The sequence below is a fragment of the Zophobas morio genome, unplaced genomic scaffold (genome assembly GCF_036711695.1).
Source record: "Zophobas morio isolate AGI-343-1 ecotype UQ-CSIRO unplaced genomic scaffold, CSIRO_AGI_Zmor_V1 ptg000014l, whole genome shotgun sequence".
NCBI classification, from domain to species: domain Eukaryota; kingdom Metazoa; phylum Arthropoda; class Insecta; order Coleoptera; family Tenebrionidae; genus Zophobas; species Zophobas morio.
In genome coordinates, this window is record NW_026972119.1 from 11,794,995 (window position 1) to 11,819,392 (window position 24,398).

The 24,398-nt window shown below is 35.5% G+C and overlaps 1 protein-coding gene across 1 annotated transcript in view; it reads left to right on the top strand.

Moving 5' to 3' along the window:
- The window catches only part of LOC135129278 (exostosin-2), a 29,108-nt gene extending 5,268 nt beyond the window's left edge, over positions 1 to 23,840 (top strand). The window contains exons 2-6 of the mRNA XM_064056437.1: positions 4,523 to 4,735; positions 16,231 to 16,955; positions 22,752 to 22,949; positions 23,001 to 23,242; positions 23,323 to 23,840. Of these exons, the coding sequence (XP_063912507.1) occupies positions 4,523 to 4,735; positions 16,231 to 16,955; positions 22,752 to 22,949; positions 23,001 to 23,242; positions 23,323 to 23,544 (1,600 nt within the window). The 3' untranslated portion in view covers positions 23,545 to 23,840. The remainder of the gene's footprint in view (positions 1 to 4,522; positions 4,736 to 16,230; positions 16,956 to 22,751; positions 22,950 to 23,000; positions 23,243 to 23,322) is intronic.
- Positions 23,841 to 24,398: the final 558 nt, after the last annotated feature.

The following is a 24,398-nucleotide window of genomic DNA, read 5'->3' on the forward strand; positions in this document are numbered from 1 at the left end:
ACTTTTCAAGTTTTCGATTTTTAAGTTTTTTGACTTTCGATTTTTCGAATATTTGGCTAATCTAATTTTCCATTTTTTGATTTTTCGAGATTTTGAATTTTCAACAGATTGAATTTTCGAATTTCCAATTTTTCGACTCCGAAGCTTCAATTTTTGGAAGATTCATAGAATTTAGATATTTCTACTTTTGATTTTTCGATTTTCGATTCTTCGATTTTTTCATGCTTCACTTTTTAGCTTTTCCATTTTTTTAATTTTCAAGTTTTCGATTTCTCGAGTTTTCGATTTTCCAAATTTTCAATTTTTTCAGTTTAATCGATTACGGGTTTTCCATTTTTCAACTGTTTCAATTTTCGATTTCTCAATTTTCCGATTTTTCGACTCTGAAGTTTTGACTTTTTGAATATTTGATTTATCGAGTTTATATTTTTCTAGTTTTGATTTTTGATTTTCATTTCTTCAATTTTTTTATGTTTCAATTCTTAGAATTTTCAATTTTTGTACTTTTCGAGTTTTGGATTTTTCGAATTTTCGATTTTTCAGTTTTTCGAGATTTTGAATTTTCAACTGATTGAATTTTCGACTTTCCAATTTTTTGATTTTTCGACTCCGAAGCTTCGATTTTTCGAATATTCATAGAATTTAGATATTTCTACTTTTGATTTTTCAATTTTCGATTCTTCGATTTTTTCATGCTTCAATTTTTAGCTTTTCCATTTATTTAATTTTCAAGTTTTCGATTTCTCGAGTTGTCGATTTTCCGAATTTTCGATTTTTTCAGTTTAATTGATTTACGAATTTTCGATTTTCGATTTTTCAAATATTTGATTCATCGATTTTTGGATTTTCGATTTTTCAACTGTTTCAATTTTCGATTTTTCAATTTTTCGATTTTTCGACTCTGAAGTTTTGATTTTTTGAATATTTGATTCATAGAGTTTATATTTTTCTATTTTTGATTTTTGATTTTCATTTCTTCGATTTTTCCATGTTTCAGTTCTTGGAATTTTCAATTTTTCTACTTTTCAAGTTTTCGATTTTTCGAATTTTCGGTTTTTTGACTTTCGATTTTTCGAGATTTTGAATTTTCAACTGATTGAATTTTCAATTTTACAATTTTTTCATTTTTCGACACTGAAGCTTCGATTTTTCGAATATTTGATTCATAGAATTTAGATATTTCTACTTTTAATTTTCCGATTTTCGATTCTTCGATTTTTTCACGCTTCAATTTTTAGATTTTTCTGTTTTTTTAATTTTCAATTTTTCGATATCTCGAGTTTTCGAATTTTCGACTTTCGATTTTTCAAATATTTGATTCATCGATCTTCAATTCTGCGATTTTTCCATGCTTCAATTTTTAGACCTTTCATTTTTTTTTACCTTTCAAGTTTTCGAATTTTCGAATTCATTAATTTTAGATTTTTCAGCTTTTTGATTTTTCGAATATTTGATTGATACAATTTATATTTTTCTATTTTTAATTTTTGATTTTCATTTTTCGATTTTTCCATGTTTCAATTTATAGAATTTTCAGTTTTTCTACTTTTCAAGTTTTCAGTTTTTCGAGTTTTGGACTTTTCGAATTTTCGATTTTTCGAATATTTGACGAATCTTTTTAATATCTGTATGCTTTAGGTACATATAAATTTATGTAAAGGTGTATTAACCGTTAATAAAATTACATTACAATCGAACTTTCAGTTTTTCAATTTTTGGAATATTTGATACGTAGAATTTAAATTTTTCTTTTTTTGATTTTTCGATTTTCAGTATGTTTCTGTTTTTAGACTTCAATTTTTCAAGTTTTCGTTTTCTCGAGTTTTCAATTTTTCGAATTTTCGATTTTTTAATTTTTCCAACCCCTAATTTTTAGAGGTATTTTTTACTTTTAGATTTCTTGAATTTTGGGTTTTTTGATTTTTTGATTTCTCAGTTTTTCGAAATTAAAATTTTTCTATTTTCGATTTCTTGAATTTTCGATTTTTGATTTTTGAATTTTCTACTTTCCTGTGTAGCTTTTTCTGTTTTTCCGATTTTTCGATTTTCTGATTTTAACGAAGTTTCATTTTCAAAATAAATACAAAAACAACATAAAAAATTAAAAATAATAACAAATACACACCAAGCAAATGTGCCGAACTATAATGATAATAATATGAACTCTGTATCTAAAAAACACGTGTGGATTTGAGCAACATAAACGTGATTTTCTAAGAAAGTATTATTTGTATATACCATATTCATCAAAACTTATCGGATGTTTACCATCCTTCAAGGTAAATTAAACTACAAAAAACTTTATCTTATTTATGTGTCAACAAATCCGTGCATATTGGGAAAATATATTAAATGAAACGGTTTTTAGGTACATATTTAGTATAAGAAAACTGGGATATTTGCCAAAATAAAATTCCTTTGACGTTTGTTTAGTCATTCTGTAGAATACATTAAAAGTTCGAAAAATTGAATTATGTGGGCACCCCTTTACAAACGATAGAAAACGAAGTGCATTTTCATTATTTTGTTTTTCAAAAGTACCTATTTAATCAAGTTTTTTCATTCAACTTTGGCGCCATAAAACGTAAATCAAATTTTATAACATTTTGTTGAAAAAAAACACCCACAGTCAACGCATATTCATTTCGTTGCATTATTTTACTTCAGTTCTGCTCGCAGGACAATGGAACTAGTTTTACTTTTTAGCAGAAGTTAAAGAAACCCGTTTATACAAGTTGCAACAATTATGCCTAAACTAGGTCATTTACGAGGGAGCGCCAGTTTGGTTTTCTCGTGTAATAGTCCTCACGAATTCACTTCGTGCTGTATAAATTTTATTTTTTTTTTTAAGTTTTATTGAAAAAATAATTACCAGTCCCCTTCTTTTCCACAATTAAAATACTTCCGTCAAGTTTGAAGTAATTTTTTTAATGCAATGTTAAAAAAGAGTATAATATTCAGAAGCGTTTTTTCATGTTTTCATTGCTCCAATATTTAGGCTTTAATTTAAGTATGTCAGACAGACTAATTAAATGGAATCTGTGCCAGACATGAGTACTGGTCGAATTGTTTGATTGCGCAGGATTTCGAAGAAGAGCTTGTAATTAATTTAATGACCGGGTGCTTTCCATGTGGTTTAATAATATTCTTGACGTATTTATACGGATTATTATAGTAAAATAATGTTTGTAGAGTGTAATTTTGCAATTTGTCTTAGAACTAACATTGATTTAATGATTACAAAACAATTATAATTTATTTATTTATGTCTCCAGAAATGACATCATCTCAAAAAATGATAACAAAATGTAGCCTGACAGGTTGTTTGTACTTTGATAATATACGTATTTTCATTTTTGAGAATTACTTGAGGTTACAAAAATTTAATGAATGTCACTTTTTGTTTCATTATGTGTCATGTCCAACTAGAGCAGAAATTTAAAAAATCACCCCATATTTTGCTGATTATTCAATATTCAAAACTACTGGGAAGGTGCGTTAACTTTAGGCTACAGTACACAAATAAATTTTACTGCTTGGCAAAGAAATTTGCAATATTTATCGTAATAATATCGGTTCAGGAAATACCACCTTATAACTAAAAATAAAAATACAAATGTATACATAATCATATGTGCATTCTTTCCTGCTTATAAATTCTCGGAATGTTATTCAATAAATTTTAAATCGAGCTTGTATATTTTTGTGATCACTTACTATACCACAAATAAAATAAACTGTGTTCACAATGAAAACTTTTTATCGCCAACTATAAAGTCTAGCGTCTCCACTAACAAACATTGACCAAAGCATTAAATTGTCGTTAAATAAACTTGTCGCGATTGTAAATTTATTATAGCTGGCATTTTTTGCATACGAGGAACTGTGGCTTTAGTCCTGATAATTTCACTTATTATTCCTTAATTGGATTTTATGTAGTAACCAAATTTGGGGCCACAGCAAAACGGTGTGGTAATTTTATTGATATTTTTTGTACGTCGGTTTTTCTGATAAGATATTTCGTACCGGAATTTTCACCACACCTTATCGCCGTATAGTAACTTCCAACTATATAATAGTACAAGGTTTTGCATGTGAAAACACAATTATAAAAATGTGGTCAGAAATTCACCAAACCTCAAACCCCAAACCTTATCGACAGAAATTTAAAATCAAGATTACTGCGAAAACAAATTCTTACTTAGTAACTTTACTCAATTATGCTATTGTAAAATATTTTACTGTTGCAGATACGACTTTTAACCTTGAATCCATAGTTTCACCAATCCTTTGCATGCTGAAACAGTAAAAATATTGCGGTTTGTTGCATTAAACAATAACACTTTAACCGTTGTTTTTATTCAATTGACGTCAGCACTGCAGACTTGAATATCATTTTCCGGAATGATCGATGTTTTGTCTCAGTCGACACCACCATCTATCATAGTGGATTTATTTTCAAGGACTTAATGCACACATTTTAAAGCATAGACGCCAAATAAAGTATGTCTTTTTGTTTCAGTTGGAATTACGGAGAAAATCATCTCATTTTCAACATGATATCCGGCAGCGCCCCCGACTTTCCGTCTGTAATAGAGTTAGATACTGGCAAGGCCCTGATTGCCGGAGCCGATTTCGACAGATATTCGTTTAGGGTGAATTTCGACGTTTCGATACCGTTATTCAGTCCCATTTTAGAAATGGGAGTAACGCAGAAAAATCTTCATCGTAAAAGGTAAATCCATCTTTGCTTGTACGATATATGTTGTAGAGAGTTTTCGGAAAAATATACATATTTATGTGGAAAAAAATTTGCTTCAAGAATGGGTCGTTGATTGTGTTTGCCCCCATTGTGGAAACCATTCGTTCAAGAATTTTCAAATAATTACTATTCATGTCTACCTCTTAAACACAATGATTCATGTCTCAACATTTCGGTAGTTTTCTGTACGCCTTTTCAGTCACGCAGCGCAAATCGAACCATGCGTACTAATTAACACTGGGTCGGACTTTGGATTTTAGGACCATAGGGTTTAAAACATCCCTTGTAAATACGAGATATGGGATTAAATGGGACAAGAATGCTTACAAACTAGCTAGTGGACACTAGCAACTATTCAAATTGCTTGCAGCGAAAACTGCAAATCCAGTTATGAACGAGAAAACCGTAAACGTTAAAGGAAGAATTCTGACCGGCTGACCCGAGGAACTTGCATGTGCAACATTGTTTTTATGTTCGCTGCTTATATTAAAAATCCGCGTCAATAAAGTTGTGGAAAGTCTAAATACGCACTTAAATTATAATAATTCTAGATTTCGCAAACATTTGTACTCCAAAATCTGCACCTTTAACACTATTTTGATGGCAAAATGCGTTCAATTGAAAATTGGTGAACCCCAAGGTGCCAAAATGACCATAAATCAAAATTCAAAATATGGAGCGCAAATCGTTTTATTCTTCCTTCTCTGAAATAACTCTGAAGGAACTTATTCAAATCATATGTTACAAAAATAATTTAAATACGAACAAAACCAAAGCTCATGGTTATTGAGTAATGTCTCTGATCAAGGCGATCGAGCTCTTCTAATTTTCGGCATTGTTATGTTACGGGATTCAAGAGCTTCAACACATATCATGCTCGCAGGGTAAAATATGTTGTATCCTGATCACATCCTTTACAGGACATATTATTATCAGTAAAGTAAACACTTCGCTTTAGGACTGCACACTTCGAAAATAAATGTTCAAATTCGGGCTGTGAGAAAAATTAAGGCTGAAAAATAACACATAAATGTAATACAATTGTTATCAAAAAATATTAGGCAATACTGAAAAATTGAGCTTTTTGAAAAATTGTCTAATAACTCTTAAAAAATTCAGGGATAAAGATTTTGACGAGCTGATGTGAAAAACATAATGTGTCGGATCCTTGACTAAAATTTTCGAAAACTTCGATTTGAAAATGATTTTTTTTTATATCTTGAAATTTCTAGAAACGATAAAAAAATTAATTGCTTAAAAATCCTCAAAAAATTCTTTGATATAAATCTCGACGAGTTGATTCGAAAAACATAAATTTATTATTACTCCACGAATGGTTTTAAAGTGACATTTTTTCAGATATCTGGAAATTTAGAGAAAACATTCATTAGATGTATTGAAAGTTTGCGATTTTTGAAAAATTGTTAAAAAATTCTCAAAATATTCTAAGGTTAAGGTCTCAACAAGCTGATTCGAAAAACATAAATTGTTAACGCTCTCTGAATAAGTTTGTCGAAAAAGTCGGTTAGAAAACTCAATTTTTAGATATTTCGAAAACTAAAAAATATTCATATGGGAGCAATATTGAAAAATTGCCTAAAAATCCTTAAAAAATTCTGGGATTTTGTAGATTTGGACGGGCTGATTCGAAAACATTCATACTATAACGAAAAATAGATTTTTTTTTAAACTTGTGTAAAAATTCTCAAAAAAATCAGAGATACAGGTCTTCACAAACTAATTCAAAAAACATAACATGTCAAAGGTTTCAGACCAAGATTTTCGAAAACTTCGATTTGGAAGTGAATTTTTTAAATACCTCGAAATTCCTAGAAACTGTCAAAAAATTAAGGAAATTTAAAAATTGAGATTTCTGAAAAATTCTCAAAAAAATCGGAGATAAAACTCGCAACTAGCTGATTCGAAAACATACATTTTCAAGGATTTTGGACCAAAATTTTCGAAAAGTTCGATTTCGAAACGAAATTTTGTTCAATGTCTCAAAATTTCGAGAACGGATAAAAAAATTCAGGCAGTTAAAAAACTGAGATTCTTGAAAAATTGCTTAAAAATCCTCAAAAAATGATTTGGTGTAAATCTTGATGGGCTAATTCGAAAAACAAATTGTTAACGTTGCTCCGAAAAAGTTTCTCGGAAAATTCGGTTTGAAAATGAGATTTTTTAAATATCTCGAAATTTCGAAAAACGGTAAAAAAAATCTTTGATATAAATCTCGATGAGCTGGTTCCAAAAACAAAAATTGTTAATGCTACCTGAACAAGTTTTTCGAAAAATTCGGTTTGAAAACTTTTAGAAATTTCGAAAGCTCTAAAAAATTTTCACATGGAGGCTAGGTATAATGAAAAATTGAGATTTTTGAAAAGTTGTCTAAAAGTCCGCAAAAAATTCGGAGATCAAGCTCTCGACAACCAAAGTTCTCGAAATCTTCGATTTGAAAATGGAATTGGAAATTTCGAGACACGGTAAAAAATTTATGATCTTGAAAAACTGAGATTCTTGAAATATTGCTTAAAAATCCGCGAAAAATTCTTTGATATAAATCTTGATGGGCTGATTCGAAAAACAAATTCTTAATGCTGCTCCGAACAAGTTTTTCGAAGAATTCGGTTTGAAAATTATATTTTTTTTAGATATCCCGAAAGGTCAAAAAAAGATAGTGTATTGAAAAATTTAGATTTTTGTAGACTTGTCTAAAAGTCCTCAAAAAAACCGAGGATTAAAGTTTCAACAAACTGATTCGAAAAATATAAAAGTGTCAATGATCCTGGACCAAGATTTTCGAAAACGTCAATTTGAAAACGATTTTTTTTAACTATCTTGAAATTTCGAGAAAGGGTCAAAAGTTCAAGATACTGAAAAATTGAGACTTTTTAAATAGTGCCCAAAAATTTTCAAAAAAATCTTCCATATAAATCTCGACGAACTAATGTGAAAAATATAAATTGTCAATACTCCTCGAACAACTTTTTCGAAAATTTCAGTTTTAAAATGAAATTCACATACGGAAAAATTCTTTGGATCAAGATTTTCGAAAACTTTGATTTGAAAATGATTGTTTTTAAACATCTCGAACTTTCGAGAAACAGCCAAAAAATCAGGATATTTAAAAACTGAGATTTTTTTAATTGCTTCGAAGAATTCTTTGGTATATATCTCCACGAGCTGATTCAAAAAATATAAATTGTTAATGCTCCTCCAACAAGATTTTCGAAAAATTCGGATTGAAAATGAAATTTTTAATAAAATGATCAAAAAATGCATACCAGGGCTATTGAAAAATGGAGCTTTTTGAAAAGTTGCCTAAAAATGCTGAAATAATTCTGTTACGCAGAGCTCGAGGAGATTATTCGAAAAAAATAACTTTGGTCCCGAGTTAATTTCGATTTTAGAATAGAAAAATAAAAAAATTTTAACCTAATAAACTCCCTAGGTTTTTTTTAACCAAAACAAGAACACTGATTTTAATGATTACACAACATTTATTCATCTCGTACAGGAATTTAACATCACCTTAAAAAAATTATAAATATTTGTATAATGCTTTTGTTTATTGATTTTTGAATACGTTGAGAACTTCTACGTTGTAAATAAAAATTAAAGGTAATAAATAGATATGAAATTTATTTCTGAAAATCACCCAAACACACATATAATTCAAAATATCCATGACGTCATCAGTTACAATAAACTGTTTTCGACACCAACCACTCGGAGAGTCTTTCGCTCGATGATTTTCCGATTAGACGTGTGAAATATCGCCAGGCCATCAATCACAGGGAACATTTATATTTACATTTATTGTCGATAGAACCATGAACGAATAAAAAGTCTAACGTAAACTGTGAATTTACAAATAATGAAACCAAAAACACACTCTTAAACAGTTTCACAACGTTTCAGAATCGTTAATAAACGAATCTTACATTAATTACATTGGTTTAGGGTCAAATGCAGTTCCGCGGCATTATTTGTTTTTCTTTCGGCGTCAAATTTAATTTTTAAAGCGGGACACCACAGTTCTATCAATTTAAGTAAAAAACTAAAAACCACAGAAACAGTCGTACGTTTCTCGAAATTCACCAAAAAACGGCTTTAAAAGAAGTTTTGAAAATAATTCAGTTGAAAATATTTCTTCGGAAGAATGTTTGATGTAGATTTCATAATAAACCATCGACGATCATCGGTACAACAAGAACATCTAGATAGTTCATCGTTCATCTTTTGAACAGAGCATATGTATACAGCCCTGACAGTGGTGAAAAGATGCAAAGATGAAATAATAAATGGTCGAAATCAAAGTAGGTTTCGTTCAAGATCTAGAAAATAACGAACGATTATCTTAAGACATTCACACAAGTCATTACCGACAGCCCCATAAACACGTATTATCTTTCGTCAGTGACAAAACTACATTAATTGACAGCGGATACAGTGTGGCAGAGATTCTGCTCGGTGTCCATTAAAAATTATTTTAATAAATATTAAGAAACAATAAAACACGTTTTTTCGTGGAAGGGTATCGTGCGCGATGTGATTACAGTATCGATTGTGTAGGTAACTAGAGTCAGGCCTCTTCGGACCCGCGGAGCCGAATCTATCTACATAACTCTTGCTCTTGCTCCATGTCAACTCCCAACTTTTCGTTGGTGGAGGCCGTTTTTACAAACCGGAGTTTCTCGGAGGCCGATGAAGGCCTTCAATTCCAGTAAAGGGCTGCAAAATTTAGTACCTGGTACTTTTGTTGCAATTGGTACTATAGTTCTAGGGTGATAAGGGGTGCGTGGAAGACGTATGGCTGTGAGGACTTTGACGGCTCGGGGAAAGCGGAAAGATGATTACCACACCCTTTCTGCCACTACCCGAGGTCGTGAAACCTCTGATTGGCCCCAGCAAGGTGCGGAGTGGCACGGACTCACTCTCACTATTGGTTATCGGGTATCCTAAAATCCGGTCCTTCGAACTTGACAAATGGAGTCTGGATGATGATTCTGGGTTAGCCTTACCCGTATAGGAGGCGAGGGGACAGTGTACTCTTAGAGGCAGCGTTATGGGACGGTTGAAATATAAAGCTTCTTACGTCTTAAAAGTCAACTAATCTTTCTTGCTGGCCACGTGCCGCAAAGTTTACTAAATCTCGAAGTAATGTACCGCCCTAGGTCTACCGTACTCGACAAACTCAGGAGCCCGATGTACTGCAAAATTTAGCAGTTTTGGGGTTGGTATCCCACCAAATTATTCGCTTTTTTCATATACGTTAAAACAACAGACTGGGTAGCGAGTAAGGAAGAATGTCCGTAGAGTTCGGGAAGCCGCAGGTTCCTCATCTAGCTCGCAAGGCAAAAAGGCGTAACATGAAAATCCTTGAGAGGGCCTGCGCCGCTCCCTGCCTTTCCCGAAGGGCAAACACTCCATCAAGAAGCTTTTCACTACCCCCTCGAGTCCTACACCAAATGCGGGTCGACACCGGGGTTCGGCAGTCCCTGCTTGGCTTGAGGGGACACCTCGATCAGATAGGTACTGGTAAACCCTCGCCATTGCCCCGTTACCTTGCTTGCTGTGGATCGTCTGGGTCACCACCCAGCCCAGTCTGACGTCCGTTGCTATCTACCCAGTCCGTACTTTTGGAGGTGGGGTTGGATGACTTGAGTGGATACGAAATAAATTTTGACGCGCAACCCTTTTGAAGTAACTGAAAACAGCAAGTCAACTCGGAGGTAGCCGCCACACTCCTCAACTGTTGAGTTGATTCGCTGTAGACAATTTACTACACGCATAGCGCAAGCGTTCCGTTACGGGTCGGACTTTTTCACGTCTTCATGTACCAAATTCTGTTGGGGTTGGTCTTCTATGGGGATTGTGCAGTGCTCTGCAAAGGGCCCCTGAGTTCGACGGGTACTGGTGAACCTGGCCAGTGCTGCCTTCGAAACTTAGTGAGCTTCGCGTCCGTGACCTGCCGAGACAGGTGGCTTAGTTGACCAATTTTATAAGCCTCCCATACGGGTAAGGCGACTCACAACCTTCTAGCACCCATCCAGTTCGAAGGGTCGGACTAAAATACACCGTGGGACCGGTAACCAGTCGTGGGAGCTCAAGCTGGATCCGTGGGTACTAAGAAGGGACTGACGGTGCGGTCAGCCTGCCTTGTTGCCCTTGGCCCTTGGCCCGTCGTTCACACTCCTGGCGGGTCAAACCCCCCCCCCCCGCCCGCGCATGCCGCTGGCTTCCTCAGGTCCTTAGCCGCCCCAGAGCCTGTCACTAGCCGGGACCGATAAGTATCCGGTCCCATATTTTTAACTCGGTTAAGTTTTAAAGAGTCTGTACCTCGTGAAGGTGAACCTCGTGAAGGTGAAAGTTAACATTGAGCAACACAGGCTTTGCGTTCGTTTCTTTGTTCCATAAAGTATGTCGTTCCGGTAACTGTACCGGAGGATCATACGTCCCTCTCACGTCCCCCTTACGGAGGTAACGCTTAGCAGCCCCAGTTTCCTAGTACCCCCTCGGCAGACAAAGCCTGGTACTTCGAGGCAGGCCCCACTCCCCACCGGACCAGTGCCGTCCTCCGGTGTACCCACATTAGGTTGGACTCAAAGGAGTAGTGAAAACCTCAAGGATGGTGGTTTTCCCTTCAGGGACACCTTAAAATCGAATGACGTGAAGGACGAGGGTTTCGAATCCGAGCTCCCGCATACAGATAACTAGAACATTCAACTTCTCCGACTTCCAGCCGATAAGTTGGGCGTGGCGAATAGTGCTTTGCCCAGCTCTTCATAGTTATATAGGGTACTGAAAAACGAGCTGCGTCGTTACCCATAACTCTTACCTTTACCTTTTTTATTTGTGAATGTCGTTTAAACAGGTTAAACCTTAGGAAACAAAGATCCTTCCACGTTTGAACCTTACGGGGTAAAGATAGCAGAGTTTGACAGAAGCAGTAATATAACACACCACGGAACTTTTGATATATTAATGTCATAATGTGAAACTTCGTAACCTCGAGAGGTACTTACTAAGTACTACTATAACCTCTTCCTTTGTAGAAGTTAAAGCTTCTTAGGACACAGTACCTAGAGCTGAATCGGGCCTTTTTTCTCACTTTGGTTACTTGAAACTAGTATTTGGGGCCGTACCATGATGTAATGAATGTAAGAGATTAAAATACGCTAGTATTGTATCGCCTCCTTCAGTTCAATTTTACATTCAGTCTATGAAAAAATCCAAAGGCGTTTTCTCAAGTTTTGGGCATTTAAAATAGACCCTATTTATCCTCCTAGAGGCCTACCCCAATCTGATCTTTTTTATAGATTTGGGTATAAGGGCTTATGGACAAAACCTATCAGAACCTCTATATTTCTTCGAAAAACTGATACATTTTGGAACATCTTCCCTTTTGGGTACCCAGATCATTATCGCTCCTTCAACTACTTTTCTACCTGCCGACATCAAGAATAGACATTAAAACTACTGTCTATTACTTGAAATGTGTTCTAACTATAGATGTGTAGATTGATCCGCCATTCTGCAGGGTCCTACTTTGTTTTCTCGCGTATGTCAGACCTGTCTTGTACCGGATGAGATTATACTGCAGTTCGCCGTCCGGAAGTAAAGCTTACCCATACAAACTTTCCACGCTGGAAGACAATATTTGATAAACTGATTTTTAATCAGAACATTCTATCAAGTTCCGGTAGCCGAACAAGATGTCTGGAAAACGAAAATGATTTTCGCATTGTTGGGGACCATTTAAACAGTTCATTAATTCACCTGTGACATTTTAATAATACTATAACAATTTACTAACGTCAAATTGATAGAATTCGCTAGTACGAATACAAACGCGTTATTATCTTCAGACACCGAACTTTGTTTTTAAAATATCTTAAACTCCCAAACATATTTAAAAAGTTTACAGTTATTTAAAGGTTTTTGTAATAACCCAAGCTTCCCGCCTTTAAATTGACCTTGAAAAAGTTTACAAAGCCCGCGAAAAATTCAAAAATTCAAAATTTGGCCTTGGCTGTGATCATCTAACAAATGAGAACCTACGTTGTGTTTTTTTTTAAGTAGCGGGAAGACGTTCTTTCATACAAGTGAGCATATACTGCATGTGAGTTGAGAGCGCAAGAAATAATAGACAAAATTGTTTTGGAGGGGCTGCCACGGCACCCCCTCATAGGAGGAAAGAGCTGCGAAGATTTACTCCTCAGCGCAAAAACCCCCTTGCGTTACTCACGGACATATTACATTTCAAACACCTTAAGATATATGAAAAAAAGACACGCGCGAATTGACAGACATGCACATATGAAAAACGAACAAACGCAAAATTCAGTACATCTGTTGGGAGTCAATGCAAATATTTGAATATCACAAATTTAACAAAACAAAGCAAAAACTGAATCAAGTAACTGGATGCAAATACACAAGTTGTTACGGACGTGTGACGGCAGATTTTAAGGTTACGGCAGTTAACAGGATCACAACAAAAGTACCCGGGCGTTGTAGCATAAGCGGAGTTTGGGGCCACCGGTCTGGGGCTGTTCTCCCTCCACGACGGTGATTCTATCTATCACAAAGCCTACCCGCATGCATATCTCCATTACGAACGTACCCTGCGAAACTAGGCCATTACGGTCGCCAGACCCGCAAGTGGATCTCGACTATTGGTCCAAGTCGAGAGCACTACAACATCGGCGGCCGCCCCTGAATCTATCCAACCCTATGGGCTTGTACAGGTGACACGATAAACCTCGCCAGCTCGACTAGGAACCGAACTTCGCTTCTCCCACGTTTTCTGTGTCATTTAACCTCAATTCCATTTTTAAATATTCAATCTCTTATAACTCTGATGTTAACAACAACTGAACAAGTGTTAAAGTTTCAAAGAGCAATAAACAACATTTAAATTCGCCATACAATCTTGTGAAAATTTAAACAACAAATAAATCTTATGTGAGATAAACATTGGACATCAAACAATTTATGATAGAAACATTCATCAACAAAGTATTTACAAAACAAACTTAGCAAGCATTTATGAAACAAAAGATCTGGTGTGAAATAAACTTGTACAAATAGAAATATTATGTGAGGTTAAACCTGTAGAACATGAAATTTACGTTCAATTAAAATTATACAACAAATAAAATAACTGAAGTTAAACCTGTGACACTGAGAAATATTGTATGAGGTGGAAAATTGCAGAGTTAACAAAATTTACATGAGATTAATATTTGCCACACTTTATCAACGGTTCAAACAAAGAGTTTACATTATGTCAAATTATATCATGATCTAAGTGATTGGTTACTTAAAAAAAAAACTGGTTACCCCAACAAAACACATAATAAATAAACACAAAAATATCCAATCATCGCTCCGAGGGAAAAAGCGTCTCGGTGATGTAAATTTTAAAAATCGTTGCGAGGAAAAAGCGTCTCGGTGATGTTATTAATCTCTAGCGTCGCGAGGACGGACCTCCATGAATTAATCAATCTGTAGCGTTGTGAGGGCATGCCTCGGTGAATTAATCATGGTAACGATGATAACCACCTAAGGGAAGAAATTATCATAGCCCCCGCCAGTTCGCAGTATAATGAACTTGTTTAACTGCCGTAAATGAACTATTAGCAATCTTGTGTGAGGAATTAAGAAGTGTTATAATGTAACACTTACGTATATGCATCTAGAAACTTATTCGTAATTAAACAATAAGGTGTTTTCCTGAGTAAGTGAATTTCATGAAATCTTCTATAAAGTGATTTATTTAAATAATCCTGATTGTTGAATTGTGTTTGCACTAGCTGACTATTAAGAAAAACTAACTTGATTGGTGAATTTATAAACAATGAAACAAATTTACAGCACGTGTTTCGCGTTGACCGGAAATCCGCAAATTTTCGATTAAAAAGACCGCAACCGTGCGGATTAGGGACACCTGAGTGACGCCAGTTACGATTGATTGTCGTTAAACAAAGGCTTCCTCCCATTTTATTAACTACCAAACCAACTAATTTAAACCTAGCTTTTACCACGTGGTTACACTCACACAAGCACATTCAGAATGATTCTACGTCATGCAGCTCTGTCTCTACCAATCAACCAACCCTGTAACTAAAAACTCCCTAGCGCTAAATCGTCCGATTACCAAGCAAGCATTTCCGTGCACCAGGTTGCCTATGTTTAACGATTTCCTTTTTTTGTGATTGAATTTTTTTTCTTTCAAATTCAAATTATTCAAATGTAATTTCGCGCCGCTGTTAATTCATTTCAGCGCGAAAACTTTTATTTAAATTCGGTCACCACACGTTTAAACACATTTAAAAAACACACAGACAACGTTTAACTCTTTGGCCGGCGAAGTTGACGGTGACGGTCCAGGTCTCGCGGGGGTTTGGGTCGTACGTCAGCACCACGCCCCAGACCAACTACTGCTGTGAGACAGGCCTGGTCGGTCTAGGCGATGTGGTTGCTTTCACGTCACGGGGTGGCGCCTTCTACAACACCTCGGGTTACTCGAAATCGGAGAAATCAAATGCGGTCAAGGGCGACTTCTCCATGGATCGGGCTTCTTCGAATCCTGGGGAGGTGACGACGCTTGAACGGGGATTCGATGGGTATAGTGCGTCGAAAGAGGACGTGACGCGGTAGCGGAAATACGATGGGCGACCCTTATCTGTTCCTAGCGGTGTTCGGTTTATCGAGCTCGGGTATACAAAAAAATGGATGGTGGCGATTTCGGACGTTGCCGCGATGGTTTTTCAGTCGCGTCGGCGCGGCGGTCACAAATGCCATCGGTACCCTTATCAGGGTTTTCAGAGCGTCAAAATTTGCATCGTTAACACTACAGTAGGGCTGACCCCTGATCGGAAAAGAAAGACGCGCTAAGGGATTAGTTTAGTCCAAGAACCTAAGACAATGAATACAATACAGCAAAAGACCCATCATTAGGGTCATCAGAATTTATCTAAATACAGCAGAGTGGTAGTAGATTAGAGAAACTCGTCACAACATCAACATTATCAGCATTTCAACTTTGACCTCTTGTTTCAGCGGAAGCGGCAGTGTCTCGGTATTGCGATGTTTAGATGTCATGTATGACGTCACACTTTGCCAAAACCAATACTTGAATTATATTATATTGAATCTAAACAATTGCGAAATAGTACATAGACATATACTTTTGACCGCTGCGAAAAATGACATTTCTTAAGTAATTTGCTTTTGCTTGTATGAAATTAAAGAATACAATAAAACGTCGCAGTAGTCGTAAAAGCGTTCGGACCGGTCCACTTCCGAATTTAGGGGAAGGCAATTATACTAATTAATTATAATAATCTTCCAATTATTTCCGAAAACTCTCTATTTGCATGTATAACTTACAAAAGACACATTTAAGAATGTCTTTCGCATTCAGTGAAGTAAATGTATAAGTGAGATGATGTTTTTAGGTCGTGGTTGGCGACGTCCTCCCAACTACACCTCTATTCTAATTACTGGGGCGTCTTACAGAAGTTAGCATATCGTAATCCCGACTTGTTAGTCGTCAGTGCCTGCCATAATCATAATTATACAAAACGTTGCAAGGACAACCCCGAAGAAAAATTCAACTATCCTGCCGTACTCCAGGATAGCACCTTTTGCCTTATTTTTCGAGGCGAAAGGATAGGTCAGTTCGCTTTATTGGAAGCGATGGCCGCCGATTGTATCCCCGTCATCGTCATGGATGGCGCCGTGTTGCCATTTAGTAATGTGATAGACTGGAAACGGGCCGCCGTTTTCATCATGGAAAACTATTTACATACCCTGATGGACGTATTAGGGAAAATTTCTCCCAAGCGTATACGTCAGATGCGGGAAACCATCCGATTTCTGTATAATTCGTACTTCTCCAGCATAGATAAAATCGCCCTGACGACCTTGGATATCATCCAAGACCGGGTTTATCCGCACTGGAGCCGAATCTATGATGATTGGAATTTGAAGCCTGAAGAAAAAAACACGAATCCGCTTTTCCTTCCGCTGACGGCACCGAAATCGCATGGATTTACCGCTGTTATTTTAACATATGACAGGGTCGATAGTCTTTTTACGCTGATCGATAGGTTATCAAGAGTTCCTAGTCTTATGAAAGTGCTCGTCGTTTGGAATAACCAAAAGAAGAGTCCACCGCTTTGTAAGTATAAAGAGGTTCGCTTAAACTTATCGTTTAAATTGACGCAATTTGGATCTTTTGTGATGTAAATATAAGATTTGCACTATTTGCATATGTATTGGGTTCAAAGTTTAATGGGACTAAACGTTTAAGGGCTAATATGGACGTGAGGATGTCAGGAAATGGAAAGCTGACCTTGAGGTCATCACACTTAATCACTAATCAGTGTTGTTGTACATAACAAATTTAAAATTAGTCAGAAATTAGTGTTAGTATTGGGTAATACAGTGAATAATAATTATCAAGACGACCTAGGCACTGTATGATGTATTACGGGTTGCGTTGTAGGTGAATAGTTTGAAAATAAATTATGAATTTTATAATTATAACGTCTTGATGTGATAAACGTAAATAATCACACAAGAGAACAAACAATATTTTGTTATATTAAATTCGTAAACTAAATTGAAACTGACCACAATGTGTTTTATGTTGGTGTTCCATTTCGATAAATTTAAATACCTAAATTGCGTAACATGAGCTAATAGATTTCAAAAATTGGTTTGCCCAACACTTTAGTGCTTTATTGTATACGTACGAGTACGTCACTGCTCAAAAAATATGTAAACATGTACACTTTTAATTTGTTACAGCATTTTGTTTGTTTTCTTTTTCACGAATAGGTAGGTTATGTTCTTTGAAATATAAGGTTAGAAACTGGAAATATAAACTTTTTATGTACGTTTTCTGCCAAAAGTTTTAACTTTTTATTAGAAAACAATGCACTTGTCATTTTTTTACACGATCGAGTTGTCCGCGCTAGTAATGTTGGTTGCATAATCATGGAATGTTTGCAATCCGTCGAATCGGATTTGCTGTTATTTAAATTTTTTAAAATAGCGTACTCCTGCACTTGTGGTTTATGAATCCGCCTTGATTTTCTTTAACCACGCTCAGTCAGATTTAATAAAAGAATGAAAAGGACTGCAATTCTGTGCTAAATGCTGAAATTGTACTTACAACTTCACTTGAGATTGTAAATAACTTCGAATTATGTAATTCCATATTTGGCACCAGTTCTTACGACTATGAAGAGGAAAGGCAGCAAAAATAAATATTATCGTTTATTCCAACAACATTTTCTCTTGACTTCGTTCAGATTGCTTGACTTTCGTCTCCTTTCATATAAGAACGTTTGCATTTTTACGACATACCATAAAAATTTACGAGCCGGGTTGATACTAATTAAATTAAGTCTTTCAAATGATGACCTTGAAAAACTTGCCAGTGTCTTACACGAAAGTAAAATTCCTGTGGCCGATTTCAAAAGTTAATGAGCAGGCTTCACTCCACATTACAATTTTTAAATCATCAGTATCCCAGGATTTGTTTTCATGCACTTGTACTCTAAAATATTCTGTAGATACATCTATCTATTCTGAAAAATATTCACGTAGTGCCCAACATTAAAAACATAATGCGGCGGCGCATTACCTTTTTGAAACCAAATTTGAGGATTGGATACATTTGAATCTTCATGATTCAGAAACCGGGTTATCAAAACGGAAACCAAACGATTTCTCAAAAATTCTAAAAAAGAGGAAAAAAAATCTAAAATCCACAGTAAAATAAATATGGTTTTCCACACTATGGAAGTCGTTCATGCTTCACAAACTCATGTATTGGAAGATTAAAATCTAATACATGCTGACGGGTAGTTGCGTGCGAATTTTCTTTTGCCTGTAATACAACCAGTCATATTTTTTTAACCCAGATCTTTTGAAATCCGCCTTTCACCCCAGAGCCAATAAAATCACTGTTCTTCACTGAGTATCTGAGTAAAACAGGTTAAAATTAGCCCCACCTACCTCCTTTCTCAATTTTTTTACTGTAAAATTAGGAATTGAATTTTATTTTGACTAGGCTTAAAAAAGTCAAAAGTGGCCCCTCCCACCCACCTCTATTCCCTTTTGATCACTCATTTTATGATTCTAAGAAGGAAGTTGGATTTTACGTTGACAAATAATGTAATCCAGGATTACAGTTTCTTTTTACTAAATTTTATTTGAGTAGACACAATGAGGTACAATTGTACACCGCCCCTCTTTTTCGAACCAATGAAATGATTTATTATAGTGGGGCTTGTACGAGTGGGAGGAGCATCGGTAATATTGCTTTTTTAATATGAGTCTTACGTCTGGTGTGCTTAATACTTTCTATGTACCTTGTTTAACAATTTAGCTATTTTCTCACCAAAAGTTTAAGAGATTTGCCCAAATAAGATAATAATGTTGTCAGTAATTAACAGTATTAGGAGTAGTCACCAGAATAGAGAGGGGGCGGGTGGGCGGGGCTATTGATTGCTTACAAGACTCTAGAAAAAGCTAAACGTAACCCCACCTCCTTTCTCCATTTCACTGACTTATTTTATTTACTGTAAAATGAGAACTGAATTATGTTTTGACAAGTGGTGGCATCTTAGATTTAATAAAACAACGTCAAAATTGGCCTCGCCCACCCACCCCTCTTCCGATTTTATCACCCTAGTTGGATTTTATATTGATAAATAATAGAATCTAGGATAACATTTTTCAAATACAATTTTATTTTTTCAATTTTTTTTTCTAAAAGCGATTGCCGTCAGCATTTACACTTAAATAACAAAGAATTATGTAAAGCAGGCACATTGAGGTACAATGTACAATTGTAAACGCCGCCCCTCTTCTTGGGGCCAATGAAATAATTTATTAAGGTGGAGCTTGTGAGAGTAGGAGGACCATCGGAAATATTGCTTTTAAATATAATTTTTATATCTACTATGCTTGTTTGACACCAGCTTAATACACTAGGTATATACCTTGTTTATCAAATTATCTAGTTCCTCAATAACGGATTAACAGATTTGCCTAAGATTCTAAAAGATAATAATATTGTCATTAGTTAACAATATTAAGAGTAGTCACCAGAATAGAGAAGGGGCGGGTGGGTGGGGCTATTGGTTGCTTATAAGACTCTAACTAGAAAAAGCTAAATGTAACCCCGCCCACCTCCTTTCTCCATTTCACTGACTTATTTTATTTACTGTAAAATGGGAACTGAATTATGTATATTGACAAGCTGTAGAATCTAAGATATCTAAGATTGAAAACAAAGTAAAAAGTGACCCCGCCCACCCACCCATCTTCCGCTTTTATAACCGATTTCATTGGCTCACAGACGGAAATTGCATTTTATATTGATAAATAATAGAACCTAGGATAACATTTTTTTTAAATACAGTTTTATTTTTACTAAATTTTATTTTATTTTTTTTTTGTTCGAAAAACGATTTCCGTCAGCGTTTACACTTAAATAAAATAGAAATAGACACATTAAGGTACAATGTATACTATCCTCAAACATATTTGGCGTTTATGACTTCACACCAATTTGACTCCCATTATAATTCAATAGGCCGTCACAACCGGATGTCTTAAACCCGCTCACCGATACCTACCTGAAAAGACCTTTTCTAGTAAAAGCACAGGGCAGGACTGAGTTTTGCATTTACCGACAACTGCGCCTTTCGAGTTTTTTATTTTAAGTAAAAACAAAGTAACTTTGTACTCAATCATTTTTTATTACAGCACAACTATTTACTTATTAACTACTACTGCTTATTTATTGATCGAAATAGTCACTGTCATCATCACTCGACTCTTCTAAATTAATAATTAACGGTGTTATCAACCGTGCCCTGTACTGGTCTTCTTCTTTTGTGGAATGTCGTACACAATTGGCCCACATTTCGGCAGTTATTTTGGAAGCTTCTTCCCTAATTATGTCAATTGTTGCACTACTAAATTTTGGTGCCGTATTATTCCTTCTTATATTATTTTTCATTTGCGACCAGATTAGTTCGATGGGGTTAAATATACAATGGTACGGCGGAATCACCCTAAATCCACGATCTCGCGCCATAGCATCTATTTTATATTGTTTCTCAAATTTTCGAGTGTGTAACACTTCTAATAATTGTGTCTTTGTGTAATTTTCTTCAAAGTATAAATCATGTTCTGTAAGGAAATTTTGAAATTTGAAAATTTTAACAAACAAAATTACTCTGAGTCCGGTCCTTCGCGTCTCGACCGTCCCTGGCACGTCGAAAAGGTCTTTTCAGGTAGGTATCGGTGAGCGGGTTTAAGACATCCGGTTGTGACGGCCTATTGAATTATAATGAGAGTCAAATTGGTGTGAAGTCATAAACGCCAAATATATTTGAGGATAGTATACAATTGTAAACGCCGCCCCTTTTCTTAGGACCAATGAAATGATATATTAAGGTGTGCGAGTAGGAGGAGCATCAGTAACATTGCTTTTAGATATGATTTTTACGCCTGGTATCCTTATTTAACACAGCTTAATACTTTCTATATGTCTTTTTTAACAATGTTGTCATTAATTAACAGTGCTAAGATTAGCCACTAGCATGAAGAGGGGGGTAAGTGAGCAGGCCTATTGCTTGCTTATAAAAGACACTGTAGGAAAAAGTTAAACTTGACCCCCCCCACCCACCAGTTCATTGATTTTTTTTCTTTTGAAATAAGAAATAATTTTATATCAAATAATATAACAAAAAATTACGATTAGCGTTTTTTTTTTTTTTTACTTTTTTCACATCCTGAATTCCATTAGTTTCCACGCTCACACGACAGAAAAACGTAATTAGCCCCACCCACCCACCCCGCCTCCATTTCAGTGATTGATCTAATCGGGTTAGAATAAAAGGTAGATCTTCAACACAAATAAATTTAGTCATTAGATTACCTGCTAAAATAAGACTAATTTTAGAAGAAAATGAGGGCGCGTGGGCGGGGCTAGTACCTACTAAGATAAGACTGATTTTGGCAAATAACATACCGCCTAAAAAAATAAAGGCTGGGTAGGCGGGGCTAGTACTTGCTTAAAAAATACTGATTTTGGTAAATGACATACCCTCTAAAAAAATAGGTTGGGTGGGCGGGGCTATTACCTACTAAGGTAAGACTGATTTTGGCAAATGACATACCCTCTAAGAAAATACAGAGTGGCTGGTAGATGCTAAGAGAACACTGATTGTGGCAGATGACATACCTTCTAAGAAAATAGAGGGTGGGTGGGCGGGGCTAGTACTTGCTAAGATAAGATTGATTTTGGCATTTGAATAATTCCATGTGAAAAATACGAGAAGACTGACAATTTACAAATGTAATCACCGTGTATGCATAATTGTTAGCTTTGACGTTATCGACCAATAATTTTTAAATCGACCTGTCTAGTATTGTTTACTTTTCAAACATAATAAACCAGTAAAGTTTGTTTAAAGTTAATTTTATGTGTTCTCGACGTGTCGTAATTCTTAGAATATGAAAAGTAGGTCTCGCGTTTCCGCCTGCAGACTGTCTGCCGTCGTGTGTTAGCGATTTTATTACACGAGTAATCTCCAAAACTACTGGACCAATGGGTGTGAAATTTTAGATTTATTGTAAGAGTTAAACGCTAATCAGAAATTGTCTAATTGTCCCCCACCAACATTGCAATGACGTCACTTCAAAATTTTGTGAAGTAACAATAACTTTTAAAAAATTAGTGAATCAAACAGTTTATTTTATTGATTAACTCAGAAACGTCATATTACATGTTTTATCTTGTTTCAGGGGCGTATTTCTGCTTAAACAATATAATTTTTTTTTAATAGTGCATTCTTGAATTTTGCATCGAATTTATTCCTTTACGGACACACTCTATAACCTACTGTTATTTACGGCAACTCTTTTACGGTTACGTTTGTATTTGCAGTGTCATCATTTCCCCAAATTCAAAAACCCGTGAAAGTTATCAGAACAAGTGCCAACAAACTGTCCAATAGATTTTATCCGTATAACGAGATCGAGACAGAGGCCATTCTCCACATCGACGACGACATCGTCATGTTAACCGCCGACGAAGTGGAATTTGGTTACGAAGTGTGGAGAGAATTTCCGGATCGGATAGTGGGTTCGTGTTTCCATTAAAATAATAAAAACCATCTCACACCCAAAACTCCAGGGTTTCCATCCCGCACCCACAGGTGGGACAACGTCACCAATACATGGACGTACGAATCGGAATGGAAGAACGAAATTTCGATGGTGCTAACCGGCGCCGCCTTCTTGCACAAATACTGGAGCTTTTTGTACACGACGGCGATGCCAGCGGGAGTCAGAGATTGGGTGGATGAACATATGAACTGTGAAGATATTGCCATGAATTTCCTAGTTGCTAATGTGACAAACAAACCGCCTATCAAAGTACGTTTTGCGCTATATCGATCGCTAGCCCTTGGTCTAGTAGTCTTGGGGAATTTCGACTAATAATACTTTCGTTCCAGGTGACGCCCCGGAAGAAGTTCAAATGTCCGGAGTGCGTAAATAACGAGATGCTATCAGCAGATTTGGGGCACATGATTGAAAGGTCGCAATGCGTCGATAGGTTTGCGAAGGCTTTCAATCGTATGCCCTTGAAGTCGGTCGAATTTCGAGCGGACCCCGTACTCTTCAAAGATCCATTCCCAGAGAAGTTGAAACGCTTTAACGATATTGGCAGCTTGTAGATCAATTGTCACGTTGTATTTGTTTTTAATTAATTATTTTTGTTTGTTGTAGATAATGTGTACATATCGTGTAATTTTATTGTTGTATAGATTTTGAACCAGGGTTATAATTTTTTATACAAGTTTTTATTGATGTGTATATGTTGTAAATGAAAGTCAAATTATTATTTTTATTATTTATGTTATTTTTACAGTAAGTGCTTTTTTACGTACACAGATGACTTATTGAGGGACTGACTTAGGTTAGAACTCACTCCGTTTATATTAAAAAAATAAATGTGGAGAAACGATTATAAGTTGTATTATTACTTAACGGTAAAACTTAACACTTAAGCCAACACATCCAGGAAGCTTTAGGGAAGTATCTGTAAACTAACTAGAAGCTAGAGATCGAGAATAATAAAATAATAAGATGAACGCATAACCTAAACATCGAAGTTACCCATTGAGAACAGTATTATTTGCTTCAAAGTGTATACAGAGTACAAAGAAAGAAAACAGCATGAATACTACTGGTAGAAAATTTAACATAAACATAAACCCTGCAGACAATTTTTCCATATATCTATTAATTATGTTTTCTATGACAAAATGATCATTTTACTTCTTTGATCGAATAAAAATCGTCTATACTCCGTTTACGGAACAGATGGAGTTGTAAAAGTGCGTAATCGTTTAAAACCTTAATACTGTTGGTCAAGGGATGTCTAGTTCAGTTAAAACGACTATGACCGTTTTCACACAGCTCAACAAATTATTCATGGCCTTTCGACTTAGGTTAACTGGAGCTTTCATTCTTACTTGTGCTTTCGTGTCGTGTTTTTTTTTCAGATTCCTGTCGTTATTCGTATGTT